Raw genomic sequence first — 17,844 nt, 5'->3', positions numbered from 1 at the left:
TATGAATTTTAGCTATCTCATGTATCCTGAGTGGTTTGATGTGAAAAGGTTTAAGTTTTTTGGTAATCTGTTTGGGCCAAGATGTAGCTTTTTTTAATAGTTTATATCTATCTATCTGTCTATATAGACAGATAGATAGTTTAATAATTTCAAATGTGAAATTGGGTGCCGTAGGCACCCAATCCCCTGAGTTCCGGGCTGGTAGGCCGGTTCTCCTTGAATTCTGAAGACTCGACACTCAGGGGGTGCTACCTTCGCTTGTCTATGGGGATTTACAAACACCGATAAGCAGAATGTAGGGTGGTATGATAGAGACCTATAAACTTTTGAAAAAGTGTTATGGGATTCTAGTTGATCCATGAAAATTGAGTTTCTGTGCAGTTAAGAGAGGGATGAGAGCTAAATTTTTCACTCACAGAACAGTGAGTGAGTAACAGGTTGCCTGTTGATATGTGCACTTAGCATAGATGAGGTTAAGAGAAGGTATGACAACTGGTGTTGGTGATGCATGTCCTCCTTTAAGTCCTTTCCTTGGCTGTCTGGAGGTCTCTCATAATAATTTAATAATAGTGCTATTACTATTCCATGTGTGTAGATCATCTCATAAATAACACCTATAATTTTTTAGGAAGTATAGTCTTTTTGTATACATATAGTATACAGCTTTCAAGCCCTGTGTCAAGCTTAATGATGTAAAGGGCAACTCTCTCTCTCAGGTCTGATATATATATACTGTATATACAAAATTCTTTTCACCTCCAGGTTGGCTGTTATAGACGGTCAAGTCCATCAGACCATGCCATGGGCATTGCAGATGGATTGAAACTGAAATGAAACTTCATTTCAGTAAGTGTGTACACATAAGAAATGTTTTTGGAATCTGCAGTTGCTTTTCAAAACCAGACTGACCTAAAGAAATATCATGTGCAAATCTGCACAAGCATCATGACTACCTGTTAGCATTCATAAGATTTGCACTTTTTTAGAAGTCCAGGTTTTGAGCTCTAGTTATTTCCATTGCGTTTGTATCACCTGTTCATGTTATCATCTTATATTGTTCCCCTGATGATGTCTCTCTGACAGAAACAGAACATTGAAATTATTAAACTGTCATTTAGTTTTTAATTCTTGTATGTCAACATGAACTTTAACTAGCACTTAAGCCCACATACACAAATATTCTGCAGTCAGAGAAATAAGTAACTTGGTGCAGAAGTCGGGGGTGGGGAGTTCCCATAAGATGTGAACTTGGGTGAAGTCATCAGGAAGATTCAATAGTGGCAGAATTCATACTAGCAGTTGTCTGTTTAGTTGAGAGTTTTCCAGATAGTGAAGTTGACTGTTAATGGATTGCTCCATAACTTTAGATATGATTGAAGCAAGAGCAGTAGGTTGATAATTTGATGGTAAAGAATTGTCGGCTTTCAGAACAGTTAAAAATGCTAGATCAGTAGCTGTTTTGGTATTCAGATTGGATCAGATCTTTCTTCTGACGAACCAAAGGAATGGGGGGGGAATGAAAGAGATATTGAGTTTAGACAAAACTTATCTCTTCAAAACAAAATATTGGTTTTTCTTGGAATGAGCTAATATAAATAGAAGCAACCTAGTTCAAGATGTATTACTGTTTTTTTTGGAAATGATAGAAGATCTCTGCATTTGGTCATTTCAAAAATCTTTTTTTTTTTTTATATGTTGAACATATTGTACAGTTTTCTCTGGGAGGAAGAGCATGCAACTGGAAAAAGTGACATGCACAATGATTGAAGAAGCTAACAATTGAATTAAGAAATATTGGTTTGGTTTTGCAAATTGGTGAGGAATGGACATTCTGATTGGAAACTAAGTTCATATATTTGTGCATAATGCATTTTTCTATATATTTTTCCTCTGCTTGATGTTTGGGAAATTTAGAGAGAGAGGAAGATGAAGTAATGCATTCTTTTCTAATCTATACACTGGAAAATTCCCCCAGTTCTTCTGCAAATGATGGTCTTGGCAGTGTCCACCATATGCCACTACAACCGCAACTACGAAAGAATGTACTTCCTGGAAGCACATCTGGGAATAGTGGCAACATGATTATTCACTAGCTGACCTGAATCATTATTCACTTCTAGCAAGGACATTTGGTGTTAGTGGTAGTTTCAACAAGATCATTCATTCACTAGATCAGTGATTCTTAACTGGGGGGGGGGGGGTATAGAACATTTCTAGTGTTTAAATTTTTGAAACCTCTTAAAATAATCTGAATTATGCAGTTTAATTCAGTAGTTGCTTTTGTGGAGGTGCCACAAGTCTTTCACTGCTGACAACACTGTGAGTTGATCCATATAATAACTGCAAAAATACAAATTTATCACCAATGGACGATGACACACTATTGGAATTGAGAAAGGATACATATTTTGGTACATATCCGAAGGGAATATCCCCGCCTGTTGACAATTGCCATTCAAAATTTGTTGCCTTTTGTTTCTACATATTTGTGTGAAAAGGGATTTTCCACAAAGGTCAATATTAAAACGAAAGAATGAAATCAACTCCAAATAGACTCCTGCATGCGAATAGCATTGAGTGACACAATTGAAGCAAGAATAGACAAATTAGTAGAGAGAGTGATCAACAACAGAGGTCTCATTAAAATACATTTAAGTAAAGTATTTTTGTTTTCTAATTTTAATCAGTTAATTAATTTTATATTATAATCAGTACGTAAAACCACTATTTTAAATAAAAGTTTAATCATTATTATTATGTTACTACAAACTAGGGGACTGCAAAAATATTTTAGGATACTTAGGGGGCCGTGACTACTAAAAGGTTAAGAACCACTGCACTAGATGACCCTCCTAAAACTTTACCTTAAGTTCACTCCAGTATACTGTATAACCTCTATTATATCTGATGAAAAAACGTCATTATTATTGAATGCAGGAAGTTGTATTCCAATGCTGATGATACTCATCTGTCTAGTGGTGCCACTGAGTCTTGTCTTTTACTCTGAAAGATATGAATATCATACTTTGATCCATGTTGGTTCACTTCTATATACTTTGCACCATTCTGATGATTTAATGCCTGTTATGGCAATGCATAGATGCATCAGTGTTAAGGTATAGATAAACGATTTGGTTTCTGCCAGCCTGCTGGACTTTATTGAAGTTCCGCATAAATATAGATTGTGGGTGATCCATACCTTGGTTCTAGCAGCTATTAGACTAGCAAGGTTTAACCTAATTAGGCACTGTCAGTCATGCATTCTATCTTGGCTGTTTCAAACAGATATCTACAATTCCCCTTTTAGGCCAAGTGTGACAATGGACTTCCAAATTCATACCATTTTACAGAAAAAGTGAACTATCCAAAACAACTAAATATGTTTCAGATTCCATGCACAAATTCAAAAATGAAACATCTTCATGGGTTGTTTTTAGCTCATTTATTTTCAAATGTCATATATAATTTACCTCAAAGTATTCATAAAAAATTTACTCATAGAAAACTATTCAGCATCACATATATACATATTAGGAATCAGTATTTTGATGAATTAAACTGCATTCTCATGTTCAGACTTTGATTAATGTCATTCTTCTGTTCAAGGCAGATGTTCTTAATTTACCAGTCTGTCCAAAGTAGGCCAAACTGTAGGCACAAGGAACTTTATACACTGCAAGATGTGGAGTGTGGTATCTATGATTTCTCAGCCACAGTGACTAATAACTAAGATCTTATTTTAGTTTAGACTAAAATAAGCCCTTCAAGATCTTTGCCAAATTAATGCAGCCAAAATTATTGAGGTTGGGGGGAGTGCTTCATAACAAATATTGATTCTAAATATAGTCTTTTGGACCTATAGCAATGTCTGTGTAAAACCAATGTCTTCTTCTATTTAATCCTATGTGAAGGAGTATCCAGAGCATGATCTGCTAGTCCTGAATTGCCATAAAGATGATCGCAGATGTAATTTTTCTGTTCAAGGCAGATGTTACTAATTTACCAGTCTGTCCAAAGTAGGCCAAACTGTAGGCACAAGGAACTTGACACACTGCAAGATGTGGAATGTGGTATCTGTGATCTCTCACCCACAGTGGCTAATAACTAAGATCTTATTTTAGTTTAGACATAAATGGCTTAATTTTTATAAAATTACTCAAAAAAAAAAAAAAAAAATCCAGTCTGCAGGGACCATACAGCACTGGGATTCAAGTTTGCTGTTGTCTTCCACAAAACAAACTTTGTAGTGCATGAGATCTTTTATTATACATGTATATTCACTAGAGTATAGTAATTTTATTACTGCAAATATTTCAAACCAGAAACTGACCGGTCATCATCAGTATATTAGCATAATTACAAGGCGAAGCTACACCAGAGAATGTTAATCCTATTTACAGAGCTGAGCCACGTGTCGGATGCTACCTAGTGGGTGGTTACAATAAAATAAGATTGCAATTAAGGCATAAATTACAAATTAAGTGATTTGAAATGAAATTAAATTTCATTACATAATGAAATGACACAGCATTATATTAAATTAATTTAAAAAATAATAATTAAAATGGAGAGAGAATATTATTGCTTGCCATTTTTGAGTATGGCTCTCCTAAATCTTGGCAATAAAGAGACAATCATTCTGATTTAAATTTGGGTGTTGTTCAGCACTCTCTTTAAATAACTGCTCAAACCTGAACCTGCACTGATATAAAAGGATATGGTCAGTGTCCATCCATGCTGAGCAAAGGTAGATTTTTCAGGTTTATTTTTAATATAAGAAGCCCCTTGTTACCTGCACTTGCATCTTGAAGACTTCCCTATCTCTTCAATACAACCCTAACCTTTCTCTTGGGTTTGATATGTAGATGTGTTTGCCATCTGGCAGACTCAGAAGAATCTCTACTTACCTTTTTAACCAAAATCAAGAGCCTACACTCATGCATCACCTATGGAAAAAGGAAAGAATGTACAGTCTTGAAAAATTAGCCTTCCTGGACATCCTCCTTTCCTGTACCCCCTTCTGAAATACTTGCCACTTCTATTCACTATAAACACAGGCTGCTCTATACAGCAAGATTCAGCACGTCATCCATCTAAAAAAAAATAGTCACCTTCAAATCTTTGCTCAACAGAGCACATGCTATCTGCTCGAATTCCAAAACTCTCCAACAAGAATTGAACACCATCCAGTGTATCTTGTTATAGAATGGTTTCACCTCAAGGAAGTTTAAATGCATCTTGCACTCTTACATGCCCATCTGCAGAAATCCTGAATCTGTATGGCGAGTCCCTATCTCATATATTGCAGGCATCTCTGAGACGATTGCTAAGATTCAAAAGATATTTAGTTTCTACTTTTTCCCTATGAACAAAATCTCCTCTTGGTTACCATCCTCGAAATAAATGGTGTTTACCAAGTTCAGTGTGAGTGCCTCCACTTGTACTTTGGACAAACAGGACATTTTGTTGAAAAATGACTACAAGAACACCAATCATATGTTAACAACAATAAACTTGAAAAATCTGTCTTTTTCTCGTTGTTTTAAGGATACTTGCGACATAAGACTGAATGATATAATCACGTAATCACAAGAAAGATATTTATTTAACCAAATATTTCGGTCTGGAAATAGCAGACCATCGTCGGTTTCTACTTCAAAATATTTCGTTTCATACTTAGTGATATAACATCACGCGGCATGTTCTAATTTCAACGATCTATTGTTAGTATTCTAGCTTGTATATTTTTTAAACTGTTCTTGTAATACCACCGACGATGGTCTGCTATTTCCAGACCGAAATATTTGGTTAAATAAATATCTTTCTTGTGATTACGTGATTATATCATTCTGTCTTTTTCTCATCATAGAGTGGACACTGACCATGATATCCTATGGTCCAATACTCACATTTTACATCATTACAGGATTAGGTTTGAGCAGTTGTTTTAAAGGTGTGCTGAAGCACTTATGCAACACCCAAATTTAAATTGGAATGGCTGTCTCTCTGTTGCCAAGATTTGGGAGAGTCTCATCCTCATGAATGGCAAGCAATAATATTCTCCCTCCCCCATTTTAATTATTATTTTTTTAAATTTTAAAAAAAAATTTAATTGAATATAATGCTGTGTCATTTCATCATGTAATAAAATTTAATTTTATTTCAGATCACTTAATTTTAAAATTGGGCTTAAATTGCAATCGTATCTTATTGTAACCACCCACTATGTGGCATCCAGCACATGGCTCAACTCTGTAAATAGGATTAACATTCTTTGTTGTAGCTTGTGATTATACAGATGCATTGATGCCCAGTTAGTTTCTGGTTGAAATATTTGCAGTAATAAAATTACTATATTCTTGTGAATACTTGTGTATAATAAATATTATAATGGCAAAAGTTCCATTAAAAATTCATCCTGAGACATACATTCTTATTTAGCAAGTTAATAACTGTTAACTAGCAGGTGACTCAGCAGGATCTATGGAATAAATTGACATAAATACTGAATTTCATATTGCCTTAGTCATTCATTTTGGTTCTGTGAGTTTAGTGGTGAAAATTGCATTTATAGTATTATATCAATAAAATGCCTTATTTTAATTCGTCTACTTAGCAATTGCCAAACATTTTCAATTTGGAAGACAGGAAGATGCTCATGAATTCCTTCGTTATGTTATTGATAATATGTGGAAGACTTCATTGTCAAACTATGATGGAAATGTTAAGTAAGTACTTTATGTTTCTATGTTACTTTAATGCAATTTTGAAATGTTTATTACCTGTTATATGCTAAAATAGTGAAATAAAAACATACATCTTATCAGTTGAAATATCTTTTATAATTACAAAAATTTATTGCAAGAATAAATTTTTACTTATTGCTTTTTTTGTAGGTTATTATATAGAGATGGAAAAAAATTACAAAAAAATTATAGCTAGACTACATTGTTTTGGAAAGCTTAGTCAAAAATTGAATTTCAGGTGATTGTACTCTGATCATACTAGTCCACAGATTAACAAACACAGTAGGTAGGGAGGAGAAGGAGAATAAAAGTATTAGACATTTTCATTTTGAAAGACAGGAAATCATGAAACCTTTGTTATGAATTTCTTCACCATGAATTTTTTATTTTATTTTTTTTAAAGAATTAAAGAGTGAGTCGTGTCACAGTGTTTGTATATAGTTGACTCAGATACAGAATTCATAGAGACCACAGGAATATTTTGTTTTATTGTGGACAGTTTTGTAATATTGAATTTTCTGTAGAATGGCATTATGCTTATTATGTTGGGACTCTTAGTAATTTTGTATAATAGGTGAGTTTGTTATAATGATGTTTGCTCTACTGACAGTTGACTACACTTAGAATAATCATAGTGATTAAAAAATGTGAATAAGTATTTAGTTTAAAATAAAGAATTAAGAACTCATGGGAAATATATATATCACTGATCTTCAAATTTTGTTGATCTCTCGAAAAGCATATCACAAAATGTTAAGTATGGCATAAATGGAATCATGTATCATATTTAGCTTTAGTTTTAAGGCAGTATTTACACTTATTTATAATTTATATGAACAACATTAATAAACAGTGATATTATTATTGCTCCCTATGGGAGTCCCAGGACTCACAGAGGGAGGGATCCCTTTTAGTCATTCAGGTCTAAATATCTGTCATATCTTTCCTTGAATACATAATGATGCGGTCAAAACATTAACCATATCCCATTCCACATACTTCTCTCATGCTGTGAGAAGAACCTGGATCTCATGTGCTCCTAACCACAACCTTATCAGGTTCCTTGGATGACCGAGTTCTACCTCCACATGTAAGTTGAATAATCTTACTTGTGTCTGTACTGTAAGATCCTCTTACTGACTAGTATGTTTCTGTCACATTTCCTCTCTTTTGTCTACTTTCCTCAACTTTGAAGACTATGTTCTCTCAATTTGTCCTCTTATTTGCAATTCCGTAAGCCATTTTTCATCTTGTTATCCACAACTAAATATCTTCACCTGTTGTTCCATTTCCTTGAAACCCAAATGACCACATCTGTTTGCGCTGTAGTCCAGATGTGATCTTACCAAAGCCTTATAACGTGGGAGAAAACCTTTTTTTTTATTATGATTTAATACCTCAGTTCACCTACCTTTACCTGCAGTAATACACAGATTGTCAGACAGGATCAGATCTCTTCACTTGGAATCATATCAGTAACTTCCTGAGCATCCAAAATAGGCATTTTCTTCTGCTTGGAGATGCTGTTTTACGCCCACCCAGCTACCAATTTTATTTGAATTGCAAATCTACTCATCCTTAGAATACTGTTCACTTGTTTAGGGTGGTGCACCTAAATTTTCCCTAAAAATTCATGATGCTGTCCTGAGGAGAGAAATTTAGCTCATAGATGATCCCTCCCTTACAGACTCACTTCAACCAGTATCTCATAGATGCATTGTTTCAGCACTATGGCTATTCTACAGGTACTTCCATGATTACTGCTCCACTGTACTGGCAACCATCATTCCTCTGTTTTCTGTTGGGCATGTTCAACAACAACTGTCCAGAATCCTTTTCATTGTCAACTGCAAACACACTAAACTTGCTTCTTCTTCTCTTCCTCTTTTATTTTGCCTACCTCTGTCCTCTTCAATATCCCTCCTCATTAAGCATCCCCTAAACAGCTACATCCTCACAACTCTTCAAGAAAAATGTCAGTAAACTTCTTCCCAAGTACTCTCCAACATCCCACACGTGAACGCTGATGTGCTTATAGGTTCCTCGACTGCTCGTGTATGGGATTACTATATATATGTATTAGAGGAAACTTAAATGACTAAAACCGAGGAATAACAATATAGAAAAAATTATTTATTATCTTGAATGCATGACTAATTTGTTTCACCTTCCTTGAAGACTTCATCAGGTGCATAACATGAAAAAAAAAAAAAAAGATAGAAAATCTACATTATTAGTGACCAGCCGCTATTAGTTAAGTTACACATGGATTGCTAACATTTAAAGGCATTCTGGATCCCATAGTATTGTTGAGTATGTTTACATGGTTATGATCTTGCATATGCCAAAGTTGGGTAGCTGAGGAGTAATGATGAGAGAGGTGCTAGCTAAGGTGGACCGGATTGAGTTTAATTTCTGTCAGTTCAATATTTATTCTTTCAAGTTAATCATGGCATCTAGGTGACTAGTTTTATTACCATAGGTGCTGTCTGTCATATGCTCCTCTATATGTAATTCAACAGATTTTTTCCTCTCACCAAAATATGGTACATTGCAGTTTCACCAAAAAAGGAGAACCTTACAGTTAGCAAAATTCTTAAAAAATATAAAATCCACACTTCTTTCATTCCTCTAATTAAACATGCCAGCTGAAAATATCCAGAGGTTTACCATCTTTGGTGCAACTGCAATATACTGTATTTTGGACAGACAGAAAAATCTATTGAGCTATATATAGAAGAGCATGTGAGAGATATCACATATGGCAGAACTAGTCACTGCTTTATCTAATCACATTCTTAATTCTGCTAACCCTAAAAATGAAGATTCTACCATTCACCCAGTGGTCTGAGATAAATCAGAAAATATTTTTAGATATATGATGAGCTTGAGAGAGGAATTGTTGAATCAATGAAAATTGTCCTCAGTCTGGTCCACCTTAATACTAACCTAAGCTATAACTTCTGATTGTTATTCCTTAGCCATCCGACATTGGTGTATTTGAGATCATCCCCACATGAAGACATGAACATGCTCAACAATGCTGTGGGATCCAGAACACTTTCTAATGTGTATTTCTCTCTCTTTTCTTTTTCTTTTCCCACTTCCATATTATTCACCTGATGAAGTCTTCTAGGAAGATGAAACTAGTCATGCATTTAAAATAATGAATAATTTTTTCCTACATTGTTATCCAATAGGTTTTAGTCATTTAAGTTTCTTCTAAAAAGGGGACATGAAAACTGAAGATAAAGATATTCTTCATGTATGTTGCTTTGAGAGAGAACTAAATGGAACAAGCAGTGACAGCATGATTGTAGATGACACTCAGCATGAATGCCATTTGGAATATATATTTGTACTTAAAGTAGAAAAAAGCTATCTCAAATGAAATGTGGAGAGGTAGCTGGAATAGATAATATTTGACTAGAGATACTAAAATCTGGAGGTATAAAAGTTTTACAGTGGCTATATTGCATAATTCAGTAGGCCTGGTCAGGGTCAAATGCCAGATGATTGGAGTAGAGTGTTCATAGTATCCATCTTTAAAAATGGGAATAAAGCTGAATGTGAGAATTATAGAGGAATTTCTCTACTGAGCATTCCTGGTAAGATTTATGCAAGTATTCTTGAGAAATGGCTAAGAAAAATTGTGGAGGAGAAGCTTGGAGAAGAACAAGCCGTTTCAGACCAAACAGAAAATCTGATCCTCTGTTTATGAGGATCAGATTTTCAATTTAAGACAAATAGGTAGGTGGATTGATATAGTTGAGAAATTATGGGAATCTGTATTTAAGGTACCAAGAGGAAAGCTGTTCAAAATGCTCCAGTTATATGGTGTGAATGGGACATTGTATCAAGCAGCAGATTTGTGAGAGTTGTAAATCAGCAGTCAGAAGTGAAGGAGTTACAGGAAGATGGTTTGAGGTAAAATCAGGTGTGTGACAAGGGTGCACATTATCTCCACTGTTATTCATCATCTATATGAATCACATTATGAAGGAAAGCAGTATTAAACCTGATATCAAAATTGGAGATATTAATCTCAGCTCTTTATTTTACATTAGGGAATTTTACTCTTTACTTTTTCATCAGGGAATCCTCCAGAGAAGTCCGGAAGATTCCCTGATTAAACTGAATAACTTCTGTAATAAACTTGGTATGAAAATCAGCAAAAAGAGAATGAAAATCGGCAGAAACATTGAAAATATCAACTGCATTGTGAATGGAGAACCTATAGAACAAGCAAAACATTTCAGCTACTTAGACACAATTTTTAGTGAAGATGGTAAATTAAATATGGAAATAGACAACAGAATCAACAAAGCTGGTATGTTAGGAAGTCAACTGAATATATGGAATAAGAGAGAAATTAGCCAAAACACTAAATTAGCTGTATATAAGATAGTGTTCAAACCAATTATAACTTATGGATATGAGAGCTGGGTTAGAAATAAAACACTTGACCAAAGACTAGAGACCACAGATATGAGAGTTCTGAGAAAGATTAGTGGAGTGAACAGATGGTATCAATGGCAGTATCCCATCAAAAATATAGATATTAGGAAATAACTTGCCATTGTTAGCATTGAGAAATGTGTTAGTAGGGCTAATCTTTGGTCACTTAAACAGAATGGGAGAGGAAAGATTAGCAAAACAACTGTTCTCTACTAGGTTGGCAGGAAAAATACTCAGAGGAAGACCAAGATGTGGGTGGATTGATACAGCAAAAAGTACCTTAGAAGACAGAAATATAAGATCTGATAATATTGGAGTCTTAATAGATAACAGATTGATTTGGAGGAAAATTTTGATAGAAAGTTAGTAATGATGTAACTTTTCATGTAGTACTGTCTTAAGATCCTGTACACCCTTTTAGAGTATGTGTCAGGAATTTGATGATTATGATGACAACAACGTTTCCTCTATTATATCAGATAGCTGAGTAAATCTGTTGTATTAAACGTGTGTGTCCTCATCAGTACGAAAAATGTCTTTCAGGACTGTTCTGTCATAAACACCTTCAACACTTGAAGTGACCATTGTATGGTACACTGTAAGATTCAAATAAACTGCCAAAAAGAAAGAAGAAAAATGTTTTGAAGATCAAAACAGAACATTGATGTAGATGTGCACAAACTCGACATTAAAAAAATATATTGCAACATGAACTAAACAACAGATTCAGAAATCTTATTCTAGATGACAATGCTGATCCATCAGAAAGTAATGACATTATTATCCAAAACCTTTAACAATGCTCACTTGAAATAGCTGGTACCACTGAACAGAAACAAGACAAAATTTCTGAAGAAACAAAGAGAAATGAAACAAGCAAATAACCTATAGAATAAAATTAAATACACTGAATTGTCCAAAACAATCAGAAAATGTATCACAGAAGAAATAAGAAAATTCAATTCTAAATTCATACAACAAACAATTGAAAACAACCATAGTCTCAAAAAAGCCAGACAGCAATAAACAGATGGTTACAGTCAAACCACAAGATGGGACCATAACCAGAAATAGATATGCTATAGCAAAAAAATTGCAGAATGTTACTCAGTATTATATCAGGATGACAAACTAAATGAAGAAGAAAACTACAAAATAACTGAAGTGTTACAGATTCTACCAGAAGAAGTTATGTGGAGCAACCAAGGCTTGAAAAATGGAAAAGCTGCAGGTGAGGATAGAATTATAGCTGAACTTCTAAAAGAAGGTGGGGAAATGATTTACAAAATCTTAGCAAAACTACTTTCCTTGTGTCTGAAGAAAAATGATGTACCAAACCATGGAAAAAAGCTACTGTAATTCTGACATAAAAAAGGTAAAGTAGAAGACTTGACAAACTACCGACCCATCAGTCCACTATCGGGGGTTTACAAAGTGTTTACAAAAGTCTTGGCTCATAGGCTTTTGTACAACTCTAGCCATAACACAACCAAAAGAACAGGCAGGCTTTCGAAGGAGCTTTAGTACAATGGACCATATTCAAGTTGTACAACAGATTATCGAACAGTGTAATGAATATCAGTTACCATTATGTCTTGGTTTTATTGATTATGAGAAAGCCTTTGATTCAGTAAAAGCTTGTGCAATACTTAAAGCATTGTAAAGTCAGGACCATCAAATCAGCATACACCAATGCCACAGCTGTAATTCATTTCAATGGAAACATCTCTACTCTGGAAATACAGAGAGGTATAAGACCACGTGACACAATATCTGCAGATGACATAGTTATCTTTACTTCAACTGCATATGAATTACAGACTTGTATCCATGAACTCCAAATTGTTAGCAAAACAGCTGGCCTAAAGATAAACCTAAAGAAGACCCAAGTTATGGTCAATAGCTATGTCCAACCAGATATAATAAAAATCAATGATGAAATTAAGCAAGTAGATCATTACATATACTTAGGACAACAGATATCATGGAAAGCATTTGGAAAATTACAGTCAGTATTCAAAAACCAACTATCATTATGCCTGAAGAGAGAACTTTTTAACCAGTGTATTCTTCCTATATTGACATATGACTGTGAAACATGAACACTAAATGCAAAGGAAATTCAAATATTAAAAACAACATAATTTAGTATGGAAAGAAGTATGCTTGGTATCACAAAAGGAATATGTGGATAAGAAATCAAACCAAAGTCTCTAACATCATAGGAAGAGTAAAACATCTGAAGTGGTAATGGGCTGGGCATGTTGCTTGAAGACAAGATCAATGATGGACAAAAGAAGTACTGGATTGGATTCCACAAGAGGAAAAACGACCACAACGCTGACCTGAATTATAGTGGATTGATGATATCATCAGATTTGCAGGAGTGACATGGGAAAGGAAGGTCATGGTCTTAGTTTTGGAGTAATCTTGGAATGGCCTTCATCCAGCAGTGGATTAACAGTGGCCGATGATGATGATATATGTGAAAATTCTCTTCACTGCAGTTACCCAATACAATAGTTTGACTACCTTGGAAGTCAAACTGGAGTTTATCACACTTCCAGGTCAAGATAGCAGCAAGAGACTTCCAGTTTCCCCAGCATGAATCTGTTAAAGAAATATTATTATTATTAGACCTCTGGGAAGTCACGGACTCATCAAGGCAGGCCATACGTCACCCACACCAGCTGTCATACTATCTCTTAAACTCGTACACACTAGATGCACTCACTACTTTAACAGGCAAACTGTTCCACTCATTCACAGTTCTATGTGAGGAAAAAAAACTAGCCCTTACCCCTTTCTTTACTGCATACAAACTTAATTTCCATGGATGCCTTCTTGTCCTTTCCTTACCCTCCATATAATGAAAAATGTTATCAGCCGATTTCCTATAATGCCTTCTCAAAGGTGTATAGATCTCTATTATATCATCCCTTTGTCTTCTGTCCACATACTCTGTCTATTCTCGTCATCTGCATTCCATAATCTCAATATCATCTTTGTAACTCTCCTTTGCAGCCTTTCCATAGCTTTTTTATCCCATTGTAATCCAAAAGACTAAATTGTTGCACAGTGGTCTAGGTGCAGTTGTATCAAAGCCTTGTAAAGAGACAAAATAACTTCCATATTCTAACATATCCATGTTCATTTCAGCATCACAATTATCCTCAGAGTTGTATATACAATTTTTGTTATATGACTTTTGTACTTCAACTTTTTATGTACCATAACTTCAAGATCTGCATCCTCTTGAGTTACTCCAAGCATAATCTCACCAATTTTAAAATATACTGTTGGATATCACATCACATCAAAGTGCATAACTTTATGTTTACTAACATTGAATTGACAACTATTATCCTTTGCCCACACTTTCAGCCTATTCAAATTACCCTGTATTTTTTTTTTATGTTGAGTCTATACACGAGAGGTTGGTTAATCAACCTATAGTGTGTTAGTACCATATATGGATAGTGGGTTAGGAAAGGAGAAACTTGTTTGCATTTGACTTAAAAGCCTGTATATTGTATTCCTTGGGAAACACATAAAGGGGGGTGGGGGAGACTGTTTCACAATACAGCAGTAGTAGGGATGGAGGAAGAGGAAAAGAAACTTGTACTGTGATGGCATGTTGAGTGGCAGCTGCAAGGGTTCCGACAGCCTTAGTACTGAGTGGGGGAATTATTGATGCTGTTTCATATGAACATTTGCAATGAAAATATTTATAGAATACACACATTGTAGAAACCAAACACCTATGTGAAAGTTGGAAGAGTGAGTTGGTAAGAGATGGGTTATTAATCAATCTAATTTCCCTCCTCTGTATTGAGTCAAGCATTTTGACTCAATACAGAGTCAAAATGAATTGAATACTGTTCCAAATGTGAGATCAGTATTCAATAGCTGGCAGATTTGTGATTTGTATAAGATTAACAGCTGTTTAGAGGTAAAGTAATGTCTTGAGTGAAATAGAAATCCTAGTGTTTTAGAAACTGGGGATGCAATGATTGTGATGTGTTTATGCCAAGATAGACTTGATGCCAAGAAGAAAAATGTCATCTTGTGTCAAGATGTCATGAAATTGGAGTGTTGTCAAAGATAATACTGGGAGAAAATGGTTCTTTTTTGTAAGAAATAAGGCATAACTGGGTTTTGCTAGCATTGAAATTGACGAGGTTATCTGAACTCCATTGGAGGATGGCTCGGAAATCAGAATTGAGGGCAGTGGTGGTTGATGTTCTGTAGGTTGAGGTGATTTGTGTAGAGTAAGGTTTATTAAATGAATGGGAGGAGTGCAGTGTACTGTCATCTGCAAAACTGTGTATTGGGTTGAGGTTAACTGATGTAAGTCATTGATATATAGAAGGAAGAGGATTGGTGAGAGAACAGAACCTTGTGGAACCCTGGAATTAGTTGAATGGTGAGACAATAAGGAACCATCCACCATCACAGATAGTGTGCACCCAAACAACAAGCTTGCAATCCTGGAGATATCAAGTGCAACCACGTGAAGAGTCACCAAACATTTCGATGGCATTTGTCCAGAGGTGATTGATAGCCACGCATGAGCAGATCTCTTGTTGATCGGCAGTTACAGAATCCATACTAGTGGTTGTTTATTAGCTGGATGCCTGCAAGGTAGTGTAGCAGTTGGGATTGATGGTTCTCTCCATTACTTGAGATAGGACTGAGGTGAGTGAGATTGGGCAGTAGGTTTGATGATAGTGATTTATTACCCTTCTTGGGGTAACATCTCTAGTTGCCCTGTCTATCTTTGCACCATCAGCAAACAACTGAAGACCTCATGTCAGCCCCTTTCCATTATCATTAATGTATAGATTAAACCACACTGTTCTAGTGACTGATCCTTTGGGCATGCTATTGGTCACCTTAAATCCAGTAGATTCACTTCTCCCACATACCTTTTCTGATATCAGTCCATCAACTACCCACTTTTCCAAGATAATAGTTTATATTCCAATCTCCATATTCTCTTATGTTAAAGCCTTTCATGTAGTATCCTGTCAAATGCTTTGGCAAAGTCCAACAGTATTATAGTGTATTCATTCCCTTTATCCAACTCATTCATGACATTATTATAAATATTACAACTGCAAACTCATCATACCTGTTTCTCCTCTTCCTGATTTATTCCCTCTACCTCTGTCCTATGGAACAGCCTTCCCCATGATGTGTTTCCCGACCATTTTAATCTACAGCTCTTCAAGAAGAATGTCAATAGGTTTCTTCTTTCTCAACTCTTACGTGCACCTAACACACGTTACTGATCTGCAATAGGTTCTTGTACCTCTTATGTGTGGAATTAAAAAAAAAATCAGAAAAAAAAAGAGCAAACTGTTTAGATGACCTCCCTTTAGTAAACAAAGTGTGGCTTGACCACCTGGTAGTACAACACCAAGGCAACTCGAAGCAAAGGTGGAGCAAGCTCCCTCACTATCCTTCATATTTTCTCATAATATAAAAATACAGCTCCAAGGAGATGTAATACTGCTTTACATTATGAGGAAATATCAAGGATAGTGAGGGAGCTTGCTCCACCTTTGCTTCGAGTTGCTTTGGTGTTGTACTACCAGGTGTTCACTTACGCTAGGATTCGCCGATAGTTCTTCGGCATGAAACTCTTAGATCGTAGTTTTCGATCTTAGAGTTTCGCATACTGGCTGTAAAATAATAAGGGATTTTTATCCCCTTAATTTAATTAACTTCAGAAAAAATAGCCGTTTTGACTTTCCATCTTAGTTATAATATATGGGCACACCTTTCTGGCATTCTTATAGTGAAGGTTGGGTAGTGACTTCTCCTCATAAAGTGTGGCTTGTTAGTCCACATATGTCTGTATGCGAGTTCTTACCAAATTCTCTAAAATTTTCCTAATCATCCCAGAAATACTGATAGGTTGATTGCTAGACGCATCAGTCTTTGCACCACACTTGGCAATGGGATCATACATTCTTTCCTGAACTAAGACTCAAATTATACATCATCATCAAATTCTTGACATGTACCCTCAAAGGGGTGTACAGGACATGATAGTACTACATGAAAAATTTACATCATTATTAACTTCCTATCTACAATTTTCCTATAAATCAGTCTATTAGTTGTCAAGACTCCAACATTATCAGATCTTATATTTCTATCGTCTAAGGCACTTTGTACCGTATCAATCCGCCTATATTTTGTTCTTCCTCTGGGTTGTTTTCCTGCCAACCTGCCAAGAACACTTGTTTTGCTAATCTTTCCTCGCCCATTCTGTTCAAGTGACCATACCACCTGAGATTAGCTCTGCTAACACATTCCTTGATGCTAATAATGTCAAGTTCTTTCCTAACATCCTCATTTTTAATATGATATTGCCATTGATGCCATCTGTTCATGCCTCTAATCTTTCTCAGGACTCATATCTGCGGTCTCTAATCTTTGGTCAAGTGTTTTACTTCTGACCCAGCTCTCAGATCCATAAGTTAAAACTGGTCTGAACACTGTCTTGTATACAGCTAATTTAGTGTTCCGACTAATTTCTCTCTTATTCCATATGAATTTATTCAGTGGACTTCCTACCATACCAGCTTTGTTGATTCTGTTGTCTATTTCCATATTTAATTTACAATCT

General features: G+C 35.3%; 1 protein-coding gene across 4 annotated transcripts in view; it reads left to right on the top strand.

The window, feature by feature from the left end:
* The window catches only part of LOC150109060 (uncharacterized), a 339,899-nt gene that overhangs the window by 112,013 nt on the left and 210,042 nt on the right, over positions 1-17,844 (top strand). For all 4 annotated transcript variants that reach the window (XM_090405164.1, XM_090405171.1, XM_090405179.1 and 1 more), the window contains exon 6: positions 6,617-6,728. In XM_090405164.1, the coding sequence (XP_090261290.1) occupies positions 6,617-6,728 (112 nt within the window). The remainder of the gene's footprint in view (positions 1-6,616; positions 6,729-17,844) is intronic.

The sequence above is a fragment of the Typopeltis vanoorti genome, chromosome 2 (assembly GCF_054136105.1).
Source record: "Typopeltis vanoorti isolate ZY-2024b chromosome 2, IOZ_Tvanoo_1.0, whole genome shotgun sequence".
Taxonomy (NCBI): Eukaryota; Metazoa; Arthropoda; class Arachnida; order Uropygi; family Thelyphonidae; genus Typopeltis; species Typopeltis vanoorti.
This window is presented reverse-complemented; position numbering and strand designations above follow the sequence as displayed.